Source organism: Zerene cesonia, chromosome 29 (genome assembly GCF_012273895.1).
Source record: "Zerene cesonia ecotype Mississippi chromosome 29, Zerene_cesonia_1.1, whole genome shotgun sequence".
NCBI lineage: Eukaryota > Metazoa > Arthropoda > Insecta > Lepidoptera > Pieridae > Zerene > Zerene cesonia.
The window spans coordinates 4,369,992-4,392,801 of record NC_052130.1 but is presented as its reverse complement, the minus strand read 5'-3'; the positions used below and the strand labels follow the sequence as shown (position 1 = coordinate 4,392,801).

At 32.2% G+C, this 22,810-nt stretch overlaps 1 protein-coding gene across 1 annotated transcript in view; it reads left to right on the top strand.

Moving 5' to 3' along the window:
- Positions 1–22,013, top strand: part of LOC119837950 (neuropeptide F receptor) — a 49,565-nt gene extending 27,552 nt beyond the window's left edge. The window contains exons 2-4 of the mRNA XM_038363745.1: positions 12,188–12,394; positions 14,570–14,803; positions 21,034–22,013. Coding sequence (XP_038219673.1) covers positions 12,188–12,394; positions 14,570–14,803; positions 21,034–21,717 — 1,125 coding nt within the window. The 3' untranslated portion in view covers positions 21,718–22,013. The remainder of the gene's footprint in view (positions 1–12,187; positions 12,395–14,569; positions 14,804–21,033) is intronic.
- The last annotated feature ends 797 nt before the right edge of the window (positions 22,014–22,810 follow it).

Below are 22,810 nucleotides of genomic sequence, written 5' to 3'. Positions count from 1 at the left end.
AAACGATAGAACAGTCAATAGTGTTTCAATGCGACAGGAAGGTTAACGCCTAGAGGTGCCACCAATTGCTATGCGACGAGTTTTATCGCTAAAGTAGGCCTGGTTTTCTTTGTCATTGTTTGCCAATTTATATGAAATGGGAATGTAAGTATGCTATAACTGTATGTTGTATTTATTTAAATCCGAGTTATATTTAATTTTATCTAGACATCTCTTAGATCTATCTATCACTAATACTCTCTAACATATTCAGGACCCGTAGAATGAATCCTTCAACGCAAAGAATACAAAATAAAATGGTTCGAAACAGAGGGATAACTCAAGAACTTAACTGAATAAAAATTCAGCTGAATTCTGTACCGTTTTAAAGAAACACAAATGCTGAACCACTCATACTTTCCCAAATCTTATCGTTGAAATATTTGTAATCCTACTAATATTATAAATGTATGTGTGTTTGTTGCTCTTTCACACAAAAACTACTGAACCGATTGCAATGAAATTTGGTACGTAGACGGCTAGACAACTGGAATGATATATAGGCAACTTTTTATTCCAATATTCCTACGGGATACGGAGTTACGCGGGTGGAACCGCGGGGCGCAGCTAGTACAGTTATAAATTAGAAATTTTGAAAGAATAAAAAAAAGTTTGATCACGAGGCAGGATTCGAACCTGCGTATCTTGCCTAACCGTAGCAAGATACGCAGGTTCGAATCCTGCCTCGTGATCAATTTTTTTCTATTCTTTCAAAATTTCTAATTTATAAAGCATTTCAATGCTATAAAACTAAAAATTAAAATAGTACAGTTATATTTAAAAGACTTTTCTAAGCATATTATCATGGCAACATAATAAACACGTTGAGATATTTATATACAACTAGTGGTCTGCCCCGGGTTCACCCGTGGCACGTTCTTTCATTCCTAAGAATTTGTGCATAAACAAAAAAGTAAAAAATAGCTGAATAGGCCATTTTCATCTACACTAATTACGGCTAGGCGATTACGGGAGAATAATAAAAAATCATTAAAATCGTTTCACCCAGTCAAAAATTCTAAGGTATCAAACCCAAAACAATACTGTCGAATTGAGAACCTCCGCTTATTTTGAAGTCGGTTGAAATATCGTACGGTGCACTAGATTATAAATGGCAAAGTCTGTCTGTCTGCTACGCTTTCACGGCCGCTAGCAAGAAACTGGATGTGGCTCGAAGCATCGACCGCGTCGTCATAATAAATTTTCATGGTACAAACTTTAATATCCTTTTTATCTCCTTGCGAGAAGAATTTATGACAATCATTTCTTAGCAGATATCTACATCGTAGTGGCTATCTGAACACCAAATTCGGCTTTACGTTTTATAGTAAGATAATTATGTTTTACCAAAAAGGTCACTGACGTTCCTGGGTGGGAGGAACCACTACAAATTCTGATATGGGACAAAATGACAACATTATCTCGTTAAACACAAAAATAATCTTGTAAATCACTTGAAAACCCACCGACTTATCGAGTAAGTACCAAAAAAACTTTCGTCGAATTGAACTAATAATGATTTATTATAACTCAAACTCACACTCAAACATTAATATATATTCGTTTGGAAGCGTTCTTCATTCGTTATAATACATAAAAAGTCACCACTCTTTCGAAAAACAGTTTATACATAGTAAAACCGACAAGAAACTTTGTAGTTGCCTTATAAAATCATTTCTATGTTACAATATTTTACATTAATCATGCCAAATAACTGTCCTTTTGTTTTTAAGCGATATCATTCAACTGATAACCTTCTTCCATAAATTCATTATTACTGTAGCAGGCTCTTCCAATATAACAATTTTCGATAAAAATTATAATTGTATCCATACTATTAAGTATTCTGTGCTACGTCTTTGAAATCTTCACATTTTTCTATTAACGTGAACGTGCTTACTTCAAATATGAAATCCTTATCCATATTGTACCAGAATACAAAATAAAGTACGAGCAATACTGAAAAATGGATCTTTGAAATAAATATAAGATTATTGTAGATTGTTTGTCTACCTCGCTAGCAAAATTAAAGACAAACTCCCTAGGGCTCATATTTGAACCTTATCGGGTTTTATTTCGTGCCAAACGTTATACATTCTTCTTCAGTAGCTAATCTCTATCTATAGATATAATGAAAATATGAAGAAAATTTTAAAGGTATTGGTTGTTTGTTATCAATCTATACTAACGCTAATCTCAGGAACTACTGGTCCCAATTAAAAAATTCTTGCATTTTTTTTTTTTTTGAGATGAATCTTAATGCTATCCTGAAGGGCTACTGCATCTTAGCATGGACGCGTGGGTGAACTGAGGGTTCACCGTGGTAGCGACACGCTCAAGGGCGTCCCCCCTTGTCGGGGACCGCGAACCTCGGCTTGGGCTGTCGCAGAAATTCATGCAGTGTTTGGTAACCCATTTATTAAGGAAGGCTTTGACTATATAACATCAGGTACTAGGTGGGTATAACCGCGGGGTGTAGTTACGATCTTATAAGCTGCTCGTCGATTAATAAAACATAGACATTAGACATCCGTGTCCCTCCTATAATGCTGCTTATTTTGCTTGTTTGTTTACCTTTCTTTATTATATGCTTTTTATGTCTGGAGATAGTTAGGAGCTAGAAAATGATATAGGGAATTTTTCTCTCATTTGCATGAGAATTAATCATAACAAATATATAATTATAGCCCTAATCAGGATAATAAGATGAACTCATGAAATTATTGTATCGTCACTGGTCCTTGACTCGCTCAAAGTTTCAATAAATCTGTCCATTTAAAATAAGTCAAAATTAAATCTAAATAAATCGGTTATATGATTAAATACAAACATATTGGTTAAACTAATTTGAAAGCGTGTTAAAAAGAAAAAGAAATCCTGTACTAAAAAAAACAAAGATAAATACTACATAGAAGTAGTTCCAGTTATCTATAACAAATGCAGGCAGGTGTTGGAGCAGTTAACGAATTTTGCTTGCTCAATGCTCAACAAACAGTTCGTCCACTCTACTGGAGAACCATTGACCCAGTTACCCTGTAACGCTGTTAGATATGAACACCTACTTGTGATGTTTTCGCGCACTACGGGTGGACAAGCGGTGGCGATGATATGAGCGGTTTGTTCATGGTTAGAAGAGACTCGTAAGGTGTATATATAAGTTAAATTGTACCTTATCTACATTGAATAAAGTACAATTTTATGGAACAAAATTTTATAAGGTGTTTAGATCCGTAAGACTTAAAATAATATAATTTATGTGTCCAGTTTATTCTTAGTATAAGTCATTATAGATATAGTCAATATTATTTAGTTCATAGAGAAATGCTTGACCCCTCAACCGAGAAAACGACAATGAACTCTATAGTTACTAATTCAAGTCAAGTTAATATTTAGAATTTTGAACGAACAGTTGATGTACTAATTTTTATCTTTACCCCAAGTATTATATCATATTTATAATCATATGTAAACAGATTTTTCACCTATGGGTTATTACAATACTTTAGCAAAACAGAGAATGTGCGAAAAAAAATTGTCAATTTTGTTGTTTATAAGTCGGACATTCTAAAATTTCTTCGTGTTCAACCATTTTCTTAGAGGTTGATATGGCATGATGTGGACTGTTATGTCGTTTTAATGAATATATACCAGTTATTTTATGAGGTTCATCATAAACATCAGCCCACTGCAGGGACATAGGCCACTCATGAGGGTACAACCTAAAATCCACTACGCTGGCCAAGAGTGAGTTGGCAGATGTCATATGTCGTGGAACTGTTGATTTTTCGACATGCCGGTTTTCTCACGATGTTTTCCTTCACTGTTTAGGGCAGGGCTGATATGAATCTGATTATTGATAATCAATTTACCTTGCACGCTCCTCCGATATCGAACTCCCGACTTTTTGATAAAGTCCGAGGTGCTCGCCACTAAGCCACCTCAGTTTATGATATCTCATAATATATAATCGTAATATATCGTTATTTCAAATTATTCGTAGAGGTTTCTTCGTCGCTTCAGTATTGAACGCAGTCTAAGTCTCAGAATCTTGTTTACATTTTATGCTTAATTTAGTGCGGTTTCACAAAGTTCCAAGGACTGCTTTCACAGGTTAATATAAAAAGATCTTATAACTTTTCAAGTAGTGAGGTTTAAATTTTCTTCAGCGTAGAATCATAATTTAAGTTTTTACTGTAAACATTTAATACGTTTTATAAGTAAAAAGGTTTCTATCTTTGGTCGATTTAAATCTATTTTTCAACGGATTTACAAAAAGGATGAGAACAATTCGTCTTTATTATTTTTTTGGATTTGTTACCTCAGACTTTCGACGGAGTAAACCGATTTTGATGATTATTTTTTTTATTTAAAAGCTGCCTCCTATGTTGTTCCACATAAATTTAATCCAGTACTGATATTTGAAGGTGAATTACTTTATGTAAAAATAATTGTTTTTAGTATTTTCTTGTGTTTGATTTTACGCAAGTATTATACATTTAGAAATTAAAGACTTTTTAACGGATTTTAAACGCGATTTATTCGTTATATTATTAACCCGACGTTTCGAACACTTTCCAGCGAGCGTGGTCACGGAGAGTCTCCCCGTCTTTAAATAATTGTTTTTACCATTTTTCGAAGAGACCTACACAATTTCATGAAAAACGATTTGTACTGAACCTATGGAAAATATGTTTGTAGATTTAAGACAATTTAAGAATTTTACTTCGCACTGGGCATGAAGCACTTTCAAGGTTGAAGTTTTCTTGTAACAGCTATAAGGACTTTTATCTCACTGGTGGTTATGCCCTATTTACGTGCAAAACTACAATATAACGTAATTAATAAACAACATTTTCATACATTGTAATATATTTAAATATATTATGTCATATTTAAATATATTTATGCCCACGGCTTGGCACTCATTAAATTCGGAGTAGTTTAATAGATGTTTTTTATTTATATAAACCTTCCCATTTCATCTATTAAAAATCCTATCAAAATCTATGGCGTAGTTTTATAGTTTAAAGCATATATACATTCAGACGCGGGAAGCGACTTTGTTTTATAGGTACTATGTAGTGATCCTAGTAATAATAACAATGAATCCTGTTCTACATTTAACTTAAAATTAATTAAATTTATTTCATTCATAAATAATACTAACATGGAAGTTAGTCAACCATAGTAATAGTAATTGTACTATTTTCTCTTGGGATTTTACGAAAACGTATATAATGTATATCTTAACAGATATTATTTATGAAGATAATGACTTCACATTAATCTATAAAATGTTATCTCACACGATAAAAATTTCCCCGCTTCCGGGCTACTGGAAAATCCACCTCAAGCGAAAACCTCTAGTAATAATCTTATAGGAGTATTATAAACTAACTGCGCCCCGCGGTTTCACCCGCGTAAGTCAGTATCCCGTAGGAATATTGGGATAAAAAGTTGCCTATATATTATTCCAGTTGTCCAGCTGTCTACGTACCAAATTTCATTGCAATCGGTTCAGTAGTTTTTGCGTGAAAGAGCAATAAACACGCATCCTTACAAACTTTCGCATTTATAATATAAGTAGGATTATAATATTAGTAGGATGTGTGCGTAGCTGCGTCCGCGCCTATGATTGTTTATGCAAGACAGCAGTGCAAATCAAGTCAACTTTTTCCCTACTTACGTATCTAATAGTATGATACTGGTTAATTAGGTACATTACGTGTGCTATGAAAATTGCAAATCATGACATGTTAACACGGATCTTTGTTTTCTATTTATCCAGTTGTAACAACTACGTCACAGTCTAAACGTTTTCAGCTTTTACTACGAAATCAAAGGCGTTGTACAACCATGTTTTCTCTGTATACTGTGGTAAGACATTGGTCTTATTCGAAGCGTGAATGTCAAAGCAACGCTTCCATTATTGGAATGAATGAATACTCTACTAGGTGTACGTTTCGACTTGGTATCAACCCAGAGAGTTTTATTAAGATCCTTGATAGGACTTTGGTCTTTGGTCTAGGTCTATCAAGACTGTAAAGGTAAACCAACTGTATGGCCGTAGTGATCAATATCACAGGGAATTTAATATTCTCAACTCTATTTTGGTGAAATATTAGGAGATGTGTTTTTATATAAAATCTTGCATATATTCGTAGATATATATTGAAGATATCATAGAAATTAGTCAAACACGTTATAGTGTATTTGAAGGGAATGATCTACATTTATTGCAAATCTCTAGCTACGTCATTTTTTACCCGACTGCGACAGGAGTGCAGTGTTTTTTGAACGTATGTATGTATGCGGCTGTGCATGTCCATTTCTTTGGCACGCTTTACAGACCAAACCGCTGGACAGATTTTGAAATATGACATCTTACTCAGTCAGTTTGTTATTCGTTGTAAACATCAGCATTTTGCTAGTGACATAAGCAATATAAAAAAATGGTTGGTTTGTTTTTTACTCTATCAATACGGATGTCAAATAAAAGAACGTAAAAATACGTTTACAATAAAACTACAAAATTACCAATCGGGTTTCTTATTTTCGTGATAATAATTCTTATAGTAACCAAAGCAGATAAGTAAATATTATAAAGACATATAGATAGATAGATATATAGAAGAGATTGATTTTTAACTATTAATTTAAATAAATAATGAGGTCATCTTTTCTATTATTCTCAGATGTATAAATTTTTTAAATTAGCTACACGTTTGTCAAAGTAAGTATTAAAAGCTGTTATAACAACGTCAATCTAAGAAAGATTGTTATCAACGACGAAAGAGCATTATTCAGATCTGTTGCGAAATAACAAAAATAATTAGACACGTGATGACGCGATTTTATGATTAAAGCGATATCCAATTTAATGCAGACTAGATATTTTTAGAAATTAAAAACCTTTCAACGGATATTAAACGCGATTTATTCATTATATTATTAACCCGACAGTCTCCCCGTGACCACGCTCGCTGTAAAGTGTTCGAAACGTCGGGTTAATAATATAATGAATAAATCGCGTTTAAAATCCGTTGAAAAGTTTTTAATTTCTAAATATATAATACTCGCGTAAAACCAAACACAAGAAAATACTATGTTGACTAGATATTTTTATTCACCGAAGTTTAAAATTCAATCAAAATTCGATTTAAAGTTTGATATTTAAAACTCGACTTTTACAGTAAGAGACCTATGTTAGTTTAACCAAATCGTTTAATCAAATGGCATTTGTACTTTTCATATTGTTTATGTATGTCTGTATATATTTAAACTAGCGGTTACGCATATAGTGTATACCGTATAGCACTCAGAAATAACGTGCCTGTGACACAGGAGTTGAAATCGGTCCCGTAGTTCCTTTGATTAGCAGTTTCAAACAAACAAATTCTTAAGCTTTAAATTATTAGTATAAACTACCCAATGTATGGGACATAAAGTCGAATCAATCCAGTGTATTTTTTAACGTTAAATAACTGATATATAACTTTTATAAGTTACAAAAATTTCTTAAAAAAAATAAGGAGGCGATGTTTTTAATACAGTATTGAACAATTATTGTAAATACGCTCTTATATTTTGTTCCATTGACCGGACTAATATTCAAATGTCTTTACGTGTAATACATCAAAATGCTATGATGGATGTAGTAGTACATAAGCATATTTAAAGAGAAACAACAATTATTGTTATATAAATATTTCAACACAAATAATTAATCAATAAATATGGCATATCCATAATACAGTGATGTTCAAGTATTAACAGTTCTAATGGATCTGAGCTAGATCTTATAGGTCTAAAAGGTATTTAAACGAGGTTTCGAAAATCGAAGGAGATTCTCAATTGGACTGTATGTTATTTTTTTACTTACTAAATAACTGTGTGGGTTTTCAACCGATAAACACTATTCTTATTGTGGTTGCCTGGAAATTTTTGTCATTGGGTTCTATTTTAGACTCTTGAGTGCCTTCCCCCAAGGATCTAGGTGACCTTATTTGTACAAAAGAATGTCATATGTCTGAATGGAACTTAAATATGAATCTTAATACCTTTCCAATTGATAGTCGGCAATCCAATTGTAGAAGCGTTGAGTCTGCAAGCGACCTTACGCCTCTGCAAATGTTCATGGGTTAGAGGTAACGTTATCATCAGGCGAAGGAACAGCTCCATTGCTGATGATGAAATATAGTATGTGGTTGTATGTATGTTCTTTCAACGTGCCGGTTATTACATCTCATACAATTGTTTCGTAATTTTCGTCAAGGACGCAATGAACCTAGTTGTCCATTAGGTTTGATGTGTAAAGTTGCGATGGTGGAAGTTTCTGGGATATTCATGAACAATCTTATGCAAATGTTACTTTACTTACAAAGGAAATGGACTATACCATATGAGGAAGATAAATCAATTAAATCGTCAATTATATCAGATTTTTGTCGTTTTGTGATACACAGTTTGATATATCATACATTAAATAGAATTCGTTAAAATAATAATAGCTGTAACCAAGTTACATCTTATTTTTTTTAAAGAATAGAAAAAATTCAGATCTTGAGGCGAGCATCGAACCTGATCTCCCCAGCTCAGCAATCGAATTTCTTCCGTTTTTCCGATATAAACTACAAATTTAAAGTAATGTAATAACTATATATATCATAGAACTATAATGTAATAACTGTATAATAATAACTATTATATATCATTATCTTCATTAACCAGCATCGACTTAAAATGTTTTTGTATGATAATAAAAGTGCAGAAACACTGCAAAACTTCACTTCCAAGCTCTAAGACTCATAAAGTTTTAATTGAATCGTTAGCATCCGAATGTCTTCAATATTATGTCATAAAGTTCAAGAATCACTTAAATGTTATATTAATAATCTACCATATTTTATACTATACATTCTCTGGTTTTAATCTTATATATAAAAATCAATTGCTGTTCGTTAGTCTTGCTAAAACTCGAGAATGGCTGGTCTGATTTTTATAATCATGGTTTTGGTGCATTCTGAATAGTCCAGGGGAGGTTTAAAAGGTAAGAACAATACGCAGGCGGGCGAAGCCGCCGGAGGGAAGCTTGTAAACATATAAAAATAAGTGACACTTTCTATTAAAGTTTAAATAATTACAAGAATGCAATTAGTATTACCGCATGGATATAAATCTAATTAATACTTTAAATTTAATTATTATTTTGTTATATGAATGTTATGTAGCACACAGAGGACCTAAAAAAAATACAGTGTACGTCTCGCACGATGCAAGGGCTAAATTGAAATCAATATAATTTAATTATAAAATATAATAAAAAGCTTAAAATAACGTGGCACCTAAGATTGTGTCCTAGTAAGCGATCGACGTTCCCTTACGACATTCCTTTTATGCATCATCATCAGCCCACATCAGCCAGCCTATTATCATCATGTTCCCACTACTGGGACACAGGCCTTCTATGAGGGTTCAGGCCATAATCTACTACAATGGCCAAGTGCAGGTGACAATTGTTACATGACATCGAATTTTTGATTCTTGGACATGCCGATTTCCTCACGATGTTTTTTCTTCACCGTTTCTAGCAGTGGTGATGTTATCCACAGGCGCTGATAAATTAGTCTCCGAGTTTCTAACCACTGAACCACCATTGCTTGTGTATATAGATTCCTTTCTTCAACCAATTTCAAAAAAAGAGGAGGTTATCATTTCGACTGTATTTTTGTGTTAGTTATCACATTATTTAGTTTCTGGCTGAAGTTACTTTTATGATTATTTTATATTTGAAAGTTAGTGCTGTCATATGGTCCAATTTAAATCAAATTCTGATAATTTCAAGGCATTTAATTTTTTATTGTTACAACAATTATAATTTTATTAATCACATTATTGCTAACGTAAAATCAAATATCAAGACGAGTTTAATTTATGAATACAAAAATAGGCCTTTATGACAAACAAGAAACTATCTCAAAATTATATTGTAGTTAAATAATGCTTATCGCTTATATTTAAAAACTTCTAACCTAATTATCACAAAAAAATAAATTAAAAGCGATCAGTTTTACTATTATTCTATATAAAAAATAAATTAAATAATTATTTAAATCTTCAATGTATTCATATCTCCATTTTAATAAGTTACTTTTTAAAACACAGCGAAAATTCTGGCCTTTCAACTAATGAACAGTTGACCTCAATAAAGGTGAATGAAGATTCAAAACCGCTGAGTAAGTAGAAAAAAATACTTTAGTTTCATACAGAAATAAGAGAAAATGCAGATAATCGACCTGAATAAACACAGAATAATGCAATTGAGATAAAATTTGTTTTACAGGTTCAATGGTCTAATAAATTCTTCAGTTCTTTTTCCGTTTGTAAGATCTGCTTTAATAAATTCAAATTTAGAACGTGAACTGTTTAACAACAGTTGGTCTGCATTCTTTTGTTAAAACTATAAATCATGTAACTATTTTAATAACGTTTAGTAACATTATCAAGAAAGAAATGATATAGGTACTTGCTGCTTTTCTTTGTTTTAATTACATGAGACGGTCTGAAATAAATAACATGTCGCATACACTTATTATTGAAATGAAATTCTTTATTGCTTATAAAAAGAAAAACAGAACATAACATTAAAAGTAAGCAAAAGGCGGCCTTGTCGCTAGGTAGCGATTTCTACCATCACCCTTAAAGTAGCAGGAAAAAGAATGAATAAAAATAATTATTGTTGTCAATGTTATGAATAAAAAAATTTTGGTTTGATTTGGTTTTTGGCGGGATAATTTTCAAAAGTTATATGTGTTTTAATTTTTTAAATTTAATGAATGTTCAAGTAGCTTAATTTTCATAATATTATCATTCATAATCGTCAGCCCTCTCATTCCTATTATCGAGATATGGAAGCAGTCAACAGATACCTAGCATAGTTACCGTTATCCGTAGAATTTAGGTAATAAAAATCTATCCTAGATTTTAAGGTAATGAATGAGGGGTCAGGTCTCAAACTAACTTTTGACAGTTGATAAATCGGTGATGATGATGATGGTACTGATGATACCAAAACTACCCAATCTCAGAAGATAATACACAACCACGTATTTGATTTTGCTTAGTTAAGTATCCACAAATTAATGACTTTAAAATGGTCACTGCTATATAACAAGGGAGGGAAAAGTCTTATGTGAATAATAACAACAAAAACTATAAATATATACAAATTTAATAACTCTATAGCGTAAAGGTCTGTGTAAGCTGGTAACAAAAGAATATAAAATAACTGTTTCTTGGGTTTACTTGATTATACCCATGGAAAAGAACGACGAATTAATGAAGGAGCCAACTGAACCTGGGCTTATGGGTCAAAAGAGGAATACAAGCTTCCTCGAAAGACATTTACTCATAATAAAACAGCAAAACTTACTTGTTCTGTTACTTGTTACTTTGTATACATAGAGGCGGGCGCTAGCTTTAAAAATGTCAATTCAATGTCTCGTAAACAACGCGTAAATGTGTAAAACGTCGACAGTTTTACGCAAAGCGGAGATTGAAAGGTAAATATTCTGTGGCTGATTGAATTTTTAGATTTGTTTATTTATACGCACGTTGGTTTCGTGGTTGTAGAATCCAGATAGTAAACTGAGCATAATTTGTATTATGTTAATCTAGTCACTGAAATTTTTGAAATTAGCTTTAGTCCGTTAGGTTGGGTCCCTCAATATATAACAATGAAAATGAATCATCAAATATTTTCGACTATTTCGGCTATTTTATAACGTTTTTGTAGTGGCACAAGGCAGGTTCTTATATAGAACGAACGTACCACGTAATGTCGGGGCAGACCACTAGTAATACATAAATATGAATCTTTATTTCCCTTGGCCGCGGCATCACGTGTGAACAGCTGACATCGCTAATTCTATTTTTGTTTTTTATTGGCAGGAGGCATGAAAGAAATACTTAAGAAATCTTCGTCAATAATGAAAAAAACATCTTAATATATAAAACGCAAGTCACTTACTGATCTATCAACTGACTGGACCGATCGGGTTGAATTTTGGCTTACAGATAGCCATTACGAACTAGACATCTCTAAGGATTTTGCTAGTCTAACTAATTATAAAATTATGCCTTGTTCCAGGCCGTGGATCCGAGTATGAATTTCACCCTAAATGCATCCGCAAAATGGCTGATCGAGGCGTCCCTAGGCGTTGAAAACCCCAACACCCTTCTGGATAAATTCTCGCAGAACAGGAAGGTCGATGACCCGACTAGATCCCTGCTACTCACCTTTTATGGTATCCTGGTAGTCATCGGCGCTGTCGGGAATGCCCTCGTTGTGCTATCTGTAAGTAATCTATATATATAAAAGAAAGTCGTGTTAGTTACACTATTTATAACTCAATAACGGTTAAACCGATCATGTTGAAATTTGCTACAGTGATAGTTTGTGATTCTAGAAAGGATATAGGATAGTTTTTATCCCGGAAATCTAACGGGAACTGGAACTTTGCCGGTACACACCAGGTCTATCTTTCCTGCAACTACGCGGGCAAAGCCGCAGGCGAAATGCTAGTTTATACTAAAACCAATTTCATCGCCTCCTAATAATGTTCTTGATAATCTGCTTGACAGTTTTTCACGGATTGTTATCACTAGTAACTTTAACCGAGACATAAGTGTGACAGGAAGCTGTGAAACAGGTCGTAATTGTTGTTATTTTAGCTAAACATAAGCTACATGAAATACATTCTTCAAACTTTAACTTTATAAAATTAAGAATTCAATTCAATCCTTAGTTAAAATGAATCAATTCATGGAATATTGTATCAAACAACCATTTTAAAAATGTGATCGGCCTGTCCTTTTCTTACATTCCAGGTAATAATTTCATATATATCTAATACTTCGTAGCTTACTAGTTTTCCGCCTGTCTCGCTTAGTCAAAAGGAAAAGATACAAAGTCCAGGGTTTGCCGCGCGTAATTTCCGTTCCGCGAAAATCCCACATTTCCGCGATAAAAACAGTCCTATATATTCTCGGGTTTCGAACTATATTTGTACCAAATTTAAAATCGCTTTAGTGGTTTAGGCGTAAAATAGATTAAAATTTAGAATAATATAACTTTTCAAACTCCGACGCAAACAACGGGCGATATAATTTGATATTTATGTATGTGTGTCTATCACATTGTAGGTGTATAATGGAAAAACGGATTTTGATTTTTATCTTTTTTGAATGGAAGGTGAATAGTCGCAAATGAACTTAGCCATGTCTGATAAAAGACAGGCTAGCCGCCGCAACAAAATAAGAAATTAAATTTGTTTCACAACTCCCTGAATATGGGTATCAAATAAAAGGGCTTGCAGTAGAATAAAGTATAAGAACAAAAGCATTGGTTACATAATATTATTACAATTTCGAATTATTGTTTTGTAAGAAATCTATTCAGACATTTATTTATCTGTTTGATAAGAGTCATAACATGGCTTAATAGATGTTGTAGCTTGTGGGATCTGATAAGACCGATTTAGATATTATTTTTATCATCTACGCTCATAAGATTCTGAAACGAGAGAAACTTATTTCCTTGAACTATCAGTTTAATAGCACTGTCTCCGGTAAATATAGAACAGATATTTTCGATTTATTGTAATTTATGTTCACATTTATGGTTCACTAGATATTTTCTTAATCTTCGAATAGCTAAGATATCTATAATTTATTTTGATTTTTTTTTTTTCACCAATCTCTCTGTACTTTGTTGCTTTACAAGAAAATTTGTCCATCACACTAATATTATAAATGTTTGAAAATTTGTTTGTTTGAATGTTTGTCCGTTAATCATGCTAAAAACAACGGAATGAATTTTGATTAAATTTGGTATACAGACAGGTGTGGTGATAGGATACTTTTGATCCCGATTAAATGCTCCCTTGGGATAAAACAGGAATCTTGATATCAAGGCGGAGCGTCTAGTTTCTTATAAATTAAAGCCTGTTTAGTTTTTCAAAATAGCATAAAACCACTAAGTCAAATAAATGTCAAGTGTATATATTACGTGAAACAAATATTCCATTTCTGTATCGAGTTGAAGGGATTAGGAATTAGGAAAGGACCCAATCTTCAACTTACTAGAAACCCATTTACTCGCAATTGAATGTATATTCTTAGAATCTACGACTTAAGTACTCAGTATAATGATATTTTGCTTACGAGCGAGTGAATCATTGAGTAACCTCTTTTATATCTAGTATTGAAACTTGTTTTAATAATAAAATAAAATTAAGAATTCAATTCAATAAAATTCATTAAATCTAGTTCAGAATGAGTACCTCACTACTATAATCACTTCACGTCACGTCACTCAGTGAAGTTGCACCTTTCAAATAGTGAAAGAAATTTCGAAATCGGTCACAAAAATACTAAAATTTCCTCTTTATATTATGAATGTATCTTCTGGTAGCAGTCTCATTAAAAAAAAATGTTTGAGTATGAGTTTAATGCCCCATATTTCTTCCAGGTGGTCAAGAAACCAGCTATGCGAACCGCCCGCAACATGTTCATAGTAAACCTGGCGGTATCAGACACGCTGGTCTGCTGCGTCGGCACCCCGCTGACACTCATGGAGTTACTGACAAAGCACTGGCCTCTCCCCGACTGGCCGAGCTTGTGTAAGGCGTGCGGAGCGATTCAGGCTATATCAATATTTGTGTCTACAATATCCATCACTGCGATTGCGTTGGACCGCTATCAGGTGGGCTATTTTTGGGATTGTTTTGATTCGAGTGCTCTGTTTATATTAACCTAACCTAACCTAACATACATAAAGCCCCTGCTGTTTTTGTCTATAGAGCGATTCTTTTAGCTTAACGTAGTAAGAAATTGAGTGAAAACAAGTAGTAAAACCGTGTTAAAATAAATAAATTAAACTTGTTGTACGGTTGAAAAAATACGAGAAACTGGTCGTACTTTAAAGTGCAATAAATACTTATTTTGAATCGTTTTTTTTGGAATAATAAAGCTTAGTCTTTTTTCTTCATATATTCTTTGGTCCTTATACTGGAAGCCCCGTATACGGCTGGAACAGCGGTAGCTACGCCCCTGCCTGAGATATAAATTCAATTCCTTTTCCAATAAAAATAGGTGAAATATCCTTTGAAACTTTATACTTGTAGGCTTCACACATTTAATCGTAAACTAAATCCCGCGTTGAAAACAGAGAAGTTGCACGTGGAAGCTAATGAAATCCACAACTACTACCAAACTTTAGAAGTTAAGCCGATAAGATTTGTTTAGGTAATATAAAAACTGGTATATTCTGGCATGTAATTTTCCGCGAGTATTATTATATCAAAAACTTAGAAGGTTAAAAAAGAGTAATCCTCCCTGTGACCACGCTCACTGTAAAGTTTTCGAAACGTCGAGATTATATACTTAGATAATGAATGAATCGTGTTTAAATTCTAAAAAAAGATTCTAAAAAGTTAAATTTACAAAAACTAGCCTCTCTCCGTGCGAGGTAATCCCGTTATAAACTATATATAGACAAACCACCAAAATATTCAGTAGAATTTAACTTTAGAAAATCCGTATTTTTTAAATATTTTAAATAATTTTGATGTAATTCTTGTGGTGTTTACCTCTTCGTCAACCTAATAACCTAAGGTTGCATGGAAGAGATCACTATTTTACAGATAATGCCGCCTTTTTATGCGTAATTGTGTTTAGAGTCTGAGTCATGTTGTATTTATTCACTCTTTTGTATTAGTGCGAATAAGAATTATCATTCATTAATTGTTTTAAATTCTTATATTAGTAGATAATCGCGTTTTTAATCTTTTCAATGTAAAAACATCAATGTTATAAGTAAAATTAAATATACGACAATACATCATTGTCGAGGTTAGTCCAACAGTCCGTAGGTAGGACTTTTTCTCCGTTTAAAACAGCTGATATTATCTTGTTTTTTGGTATAACTTATCATAATAAAAAGGGCAAGTTAAACACGCGACGCAATCCATCAAACAGTGCTAGAATAATTAATGTGATATGTCAAATATAATGTATTTTCAAGACAAAAATTTTAAGTGAAAACATGCCGAGTAATCAATCATTATTATTCCCCTAAGAAATTTAGTAGGTTATTTGAAACAGACTTCAAAAGTCGTAGTTTTTTATTCCTTTATTTTGGTGTAATAAAATAAATTTCTATTTTCTTTTAAATATAAATATTATAAATTACTGGCCATTACATGGCCAATTGATGACTAGATATTACTAATTAATGTATTTTGTACCAGTAATTCCCTATAGTCGTTCATATATTTATTTTAAGAAAGGGTTCTAAATGCTAATTGTATCTTAACAAAAGGAATCACAATTTTTTGGTGAAATTTTCATGAATCTATATATAACAAAAAAAAAAGTGTGTGTGCGATTCACACACGATAGAAGTGAAACTTCAGTAAATCAACAAAAGAATGAGATGAATATATATATAAAATATAAAATAGTATGTATATTTCTGTCTCATTCTTTGCCGGCTTCATTCTACACATTTTTGTATTTGTGTCTCTTACCTGTCATTTTTTCCGTTGCATCAACTTTGAAATCACAACGATTCTAAAGAAGTTTCACTTCAAAAACCCCACTGCTAACTTTTTAATTTTATTATAATTGTCATTTTAAGATATTTTATTTAATATTCGTATCGATAAGCCGTAATCTTTTTAAATTTTCCGTCGCCATTTTGTTTTTTATTTCGCATTTTAGCGGTTTATATTGTAAAGCCTAGCAAAGGAATGGACATAGTGACATACGTAATATTATATTTTGAAACTTTCCCTCCTTCTATTGCAGGTAACCTAAAGTTCACATAATTCATTCAAAACGAACCAACTGGAAAAAACAAGAGGAAGAAAATTTAATTTTAAGTTTTATAGCATTGAAATGCTTTTTATAAATAAGAATTTTTTTTTGAAAGAATAGAAAAAATTCGATCACGGGGTGGGATTCGAACCCGCGTTTCTTGATTAATCATTGCAACGCCTAGCCTCTCGGCCACCCGTGATCCCGTGAAAAAAAAATTCTCAAGAGTAGAAAAACTTCAGCGCATAAATAATATCGAAACGGAATTTAACATCAACTTCCTTGAATCCTTTAGATACTATTAAAGTAAACAACAAACACTTTTTATATATAAACGGTATAAAATACTAAATCATTTAATATACCGTCTGCATAATTTCATTGTTTATTGGACGATCCCTTTTCTGTTCGTTCCAGTCATATTTACATAAGGATGACGTCAGCTGCTTTAATCCTGGCGTTATCTGTTTATATTAAATTAATAATGAGAATCTATTGATCTTTAGATATATCTTGTACTGAAATGTTAATGAATTTAATTCGATTGAACTTTAAAAAGAAACACATAGCGAGTGGATAAAATCAATTGTTGTTACATACCGAGATGTCGATTTCCAGTTTTTAATCAAAGATTCTTAATCCACTTAACCCAGAAGATAAAATAGTTACAAAGACAATACAGATTCATTAGCTAAAATTGCCTTTATCAAACTAAAGTAGAATTTACGACCGTGTCAAGAGATCTCGCAAATGCTTTACATTTTCTATGCTATAAAACTAAATGGAAAATTTTAAAACAATAGAGAAATTTTATCACGAGACGGGATTGGAATTTTTTTAATTTAATCATATAAAACAAGTTTACTCAATACTAAATAGAAAATAGGTTAATCAATGCTTCACTCTTAAACAAAATATCATTGTATAAAAAGTTTCACGTAACGGAATGTAATAATAACCGGTTGATTTGACACATTTATGATGTTCTTTACGGATAGTGATAATTTTAATATCTGATCAATTAGTTCTTGAAGTATTAAAAGCGTCTTCACTTAAACTACCTCATGGTAACTAAGCTAGCCAACTAAGTAAGCTACGCTTATGCTAAGCTCACAAAGTTTTCTCTAATTCTCGCGCTATATTAGTTTATAGCAGAGTCCCATGTAGCTTAATTAGTGTGTCTACTATTAGCAGCAAACACTTTTGTAAGTCTATCGGGAATTTAATACCTCTCAGATATATTTTCCTACCATATATTACCAAGAAAACAGTAGGTATTTACCTTGTCTATTTAAAAAAAAAGAATATTATTCAAAAATAGAAGATTGTTAAAAACTACCTAATTCCCTTAACATTAGTGAATTAAACAGAAAATTTTTGGTAGACGATATTATAATAAACATATATTGGTAAGATTTAAAATATAAACAAAATAGTACACACGGCTAACACAGGTAGTGTCAGCCGTAGTTATTTCAGAAATTTCATTTAAATAAAATGAACTAACTAGGAATCTAAACTGCTCGGTGTAGCTAAAATTTTACAAAGAGTATCTCACTTAGCTTTTATAACGAGACCTCCATTCCTTATGAAATATAATTATTGTGATACAAAGATATATTTTGTATTATAATACAGTATTATTTTGTAAGTTTAGAGATGAATGTGGCTGTAGATGTAGGCTATATTTTAAATTGTAATTAAGTGATATATTAAAATATTATATGTACACTTTCACTTTGATTTTTTATTGAATACGAGGATAATGTTTTGTGCATTAGAGTACGTTTTATTTTCAATTTGCTTAATCATTTCTCTTTGTAGTTATAGTGATATTATTTTCCAATATTTAACGTATACACGTGACTAATCCCTAAACAACAAAAATAAAACAAATAAAAAAACACGTTATACAGATTTAAAATATATTAACATATCCAATACCAACATTGATTATTATTATTTAGGGTGGTAATCTTAAATATGGCTTTTGTTTGTCGCAGTCAAACAAAGGGTCCACTGTGACAGAATTTGATGTGCGAAACGATATTACATCCGTCTTCATACATTTCCGGAGAATTATATACATTTTGAGGCGCTCGTGGTTAATTACAATCAGCAAACAATCCGTCGGTTATGCGAAAAAGGGTGCGTCCGAGACATCAATGGGTGACCACCGGTAGAATCTAAACAATTATAATAATTTAATGTACATAATTATAATAGACACACTACACACAATGGGAAGATAGTATCGTCTCAGATATATAGCTCGGCCTAGTTTAGACGACTAGTGTTCACAGTTATAAGTTATTAATTCAAGAATTGAAGTCTCGGTTTTATTTATGCGTTAAAAGTAAATCTTGGGATGTTTTCTAAAATTCGTAGCATGACTTACGGGCGAGATTAACTATTTTCTACATTTAATTCAAGCAACAAAGTCTTTGTTAGAATACTAGCATACCAGGCCAAGCGTTGGTGTGGCTGAGTAACAATTAAAAATATTAAGATTATAAATTATTATGATAAATAATCTAAATAAAAACTATCCTATATCTTACGTTAACCAAATTACACATAAAATGCCAAATTTTATCAAAATCGGTTGAGTTGTTGAAGAGTTCATTGGGAACGTACAGCAAGACACTAGATTTTATATATTAAGATAAGTGATATCGGGTCATAACAATTACACATAAAATTAGTTATCCATTTATAATACAGGTTCGACATAAACCAAAAAAAGCAGGTAACTCACAATTATCTTGTTAACAAGATTGTATGTGAAACCGCAAACGTAATATTGATTTCATGAGAACTGTCACCCATATATCTATCAATATAACATAATACGAGTGTCGCGTAATGAACAAAATATCCAACTGTAGAGAAATGATAACACCACTTAATAAAGCTGATAAAGCGAGAGCTGTAAAACACGAAAAGGGCAATATTACTGGAATTTGACATTTACTGTCGACGCATCTAGATAATTCACATTTGCAATTTCACGGTCATTTTTAGTTGCTATGGCTGAGGCGAATTTAGAAAAGAATTATTTTTAAAAACAATATTGAGCTTTTGGCTTCTCTCGCATGGTACACAGCAAAAAACCGCATGTGAACAATTTCATATATAATCTATGTCTACGCTACATTTCGCTAAGATCCAACCAGCCATTTTGCGTATTAGAGAACTTAATAATAAATGTACTTTGATACAAAAACACATTTTTTGTGTACGTATTTGTAATATTCAAAATTAATGTTTATGAATAAAAAATACATTTTCTTTCGATAAGGTTTCTAGTTTCTAGATATGACACTTTTATATAATTCAATAAAGAAATTGACAGTACAAACATCAAGTAAACTTGTTAAATTTAACACGTTACTTATGTAATCAAAAAGAGATCCAATGACCAAAGAGGTTTAATACTTTCAGAAATAAAAAAATTATGTTAGATTAGTAGCACTGAGTAAGAAAAAACAAATTTATATGTCGCAATGAACCGAAAAATTACCCTTATGCTTGTTTATCTGTTCTTCAAGGTTGAAATAAGAGCTGTAGTTATTAAGATGTGATTTATTCTCCTTGATATATAATTAATATACACAAATAATCACACTGTTATTTATTATGATGCGATATTACGTTTCCTCTGATCCTTAGGTGTTTTAAGCCCTAATTTCCTTTTAAAATCTTTGTAAACTGACTTTTATCGCGCCATTATACTGAAGATTGACGCATCTTGAGCACTGATAATGAAGCATTTTTCTGTAAAATTTACCAATTGTACAAATGAAAAAATATATATTATCTTCAGTGCACCATCGGTTCTGGTAATAAAATTGTTTTTTGTAACTGCTGGCTTGTAGGTACTTATATAAACTGCCAACCGCATTGTTCTGGTTCCATTTCTCTTCGACTTTTTTGTAATTTAATAAACCACTCGATAAGCATGCTGTTTAATTGCTGAAGAAGTAGGTGGTAATTATGGAAATTTCACAGATGCGATTTGTATAGTTAATTGAATAAGGCTACTATATCTGTAATTATCTATGGAATGTTGTTGCTCATTCGTTGGAGAACATTAAAATAAACATTTGTTCACAGCTGATCGTGTACCCCACCCGACCCGGCCTTCAGACAATGGGAGCTCTTATCACCATGTTCTTCATATGGGTCACCGCCTTCACCCTCGCATCACCTCTTTACATCTTCAGAAGCCTCAAGACTCACAAAGTCGGCCTCATTGGTATGGACGTGCTTAGTTTCTGCATTGAAGACTGGCCCATCTCCAATGGGCGAGCTATCTACTCTCTATTTAGTTTAATTTTTCAATACGTTCTTCCCGTACTAGTAGTTGTTATAGCACACGTACAAATTCATAGGAGATTACGTGGTAGACGAAGAACCACGAGGAAAACACCAGCTATTCTCATAGCGATAGCTGTAACGTATGTAATAAGCTGGATGCCTTTAAATGTGTTCAACCTAGTGGCAGACTTCAGTGAAGACGCGATCCTAGATGAGAAAACGTTGACTATAACATATGCTGTATGCCATATGTTTGGAATGTCCAGTGCTGTCTCCAATCCCCTTCTATACGGGTGGCTGAATGACAACTTTAGGAAGGAGTTCGAAGAAATCCTATGCTGTGGTCGAAAAAAGGGACAGAAGAATGAGAATTTTCGAACTAAAAACAAGAAGATGGATACAGAATTGACGGCGTTAGCGCAGATAGAGCATACGGTGACCGCGAACACGAAAACTTCACAGTGCTCCCAAATTTTCTGACTAAAGACCTGTTTCAAATAACATGAGACGAGTGCCGAGATGCAACACTTATGAACTCGAGTCAATTGAAATGACATTTTGTATAGTGTAATATAAAGTTCCTTTTTTATTGTTAACGCCTACTGTAATTATTATGCTTCTATTATTGTAAATGAGTGTCTTCGGTATGTAAATAATTGTATTGTCCTATTTTAATCGCATGGCAATATACGTTTTTATGAGCCCAAAACGTAAATTGCCGTGAGTCTTATAAAATTATTGTAATTTAATTACGAAATTAAAGTTTGTGCAAAATTAATGCGTCATATTATTTTTTGTCATATTAAACAGACTTAATAAAAAGTTGGAATAATGAAAATCTCACACATTTATTTCTTATTTAACTGACTTTTTAGAATACTCAAAATCTTCATTTACAAATAAAGATACATTATCTTAGAAGTGTTAAAAAGGTTTCTTGTTAATTTGACACTGAATGTTACTTTATTCTTGGGATGTAATAAGATTAAAGGAATATTGTCAAAAAGTTGATTTAAGGAGGTTGTAAAAATGGATAAAAAATACCATCAAAACGAATACAAATCACATTACAGTACAAAGTACTTGTATATAAAAGGCAATAAATAATGAACCCTTGGACACAAAAGACTAATAAAAACAAATTACCGTGTAATTAGTATGACTAATACGATTAAGAACTTAACAAAATTAATCATTTAGATAAACCAATGGATGTTGGGAGTTACACGAAATTTTGTGACTGTTCAATCGAAGGTTATTCATCATTTCAATGTTTTATATAAGCACATTGAAACTGCATCGTGGTCTTCTGTTACCTCTAATGGGTAAGTCTCACCCTTTTCATATCCAGCCCATTCCTTCCTTCCCTTTATTCCAAAAAATCAATTGTTTTCCCGCTGATATTTTTTTTCACGATATTGAATTGATAAGACTGTCCTTAGATTGTTATGTAGATATATTGGGTTATCTAAACTGATAAAATACCTTTTTACTCTTTAGAATATAGGGTAATTATTAAATAGGTGAATAAGATTTGCCGCATATTATAACTTTCTCTGCTGACATGTATAAA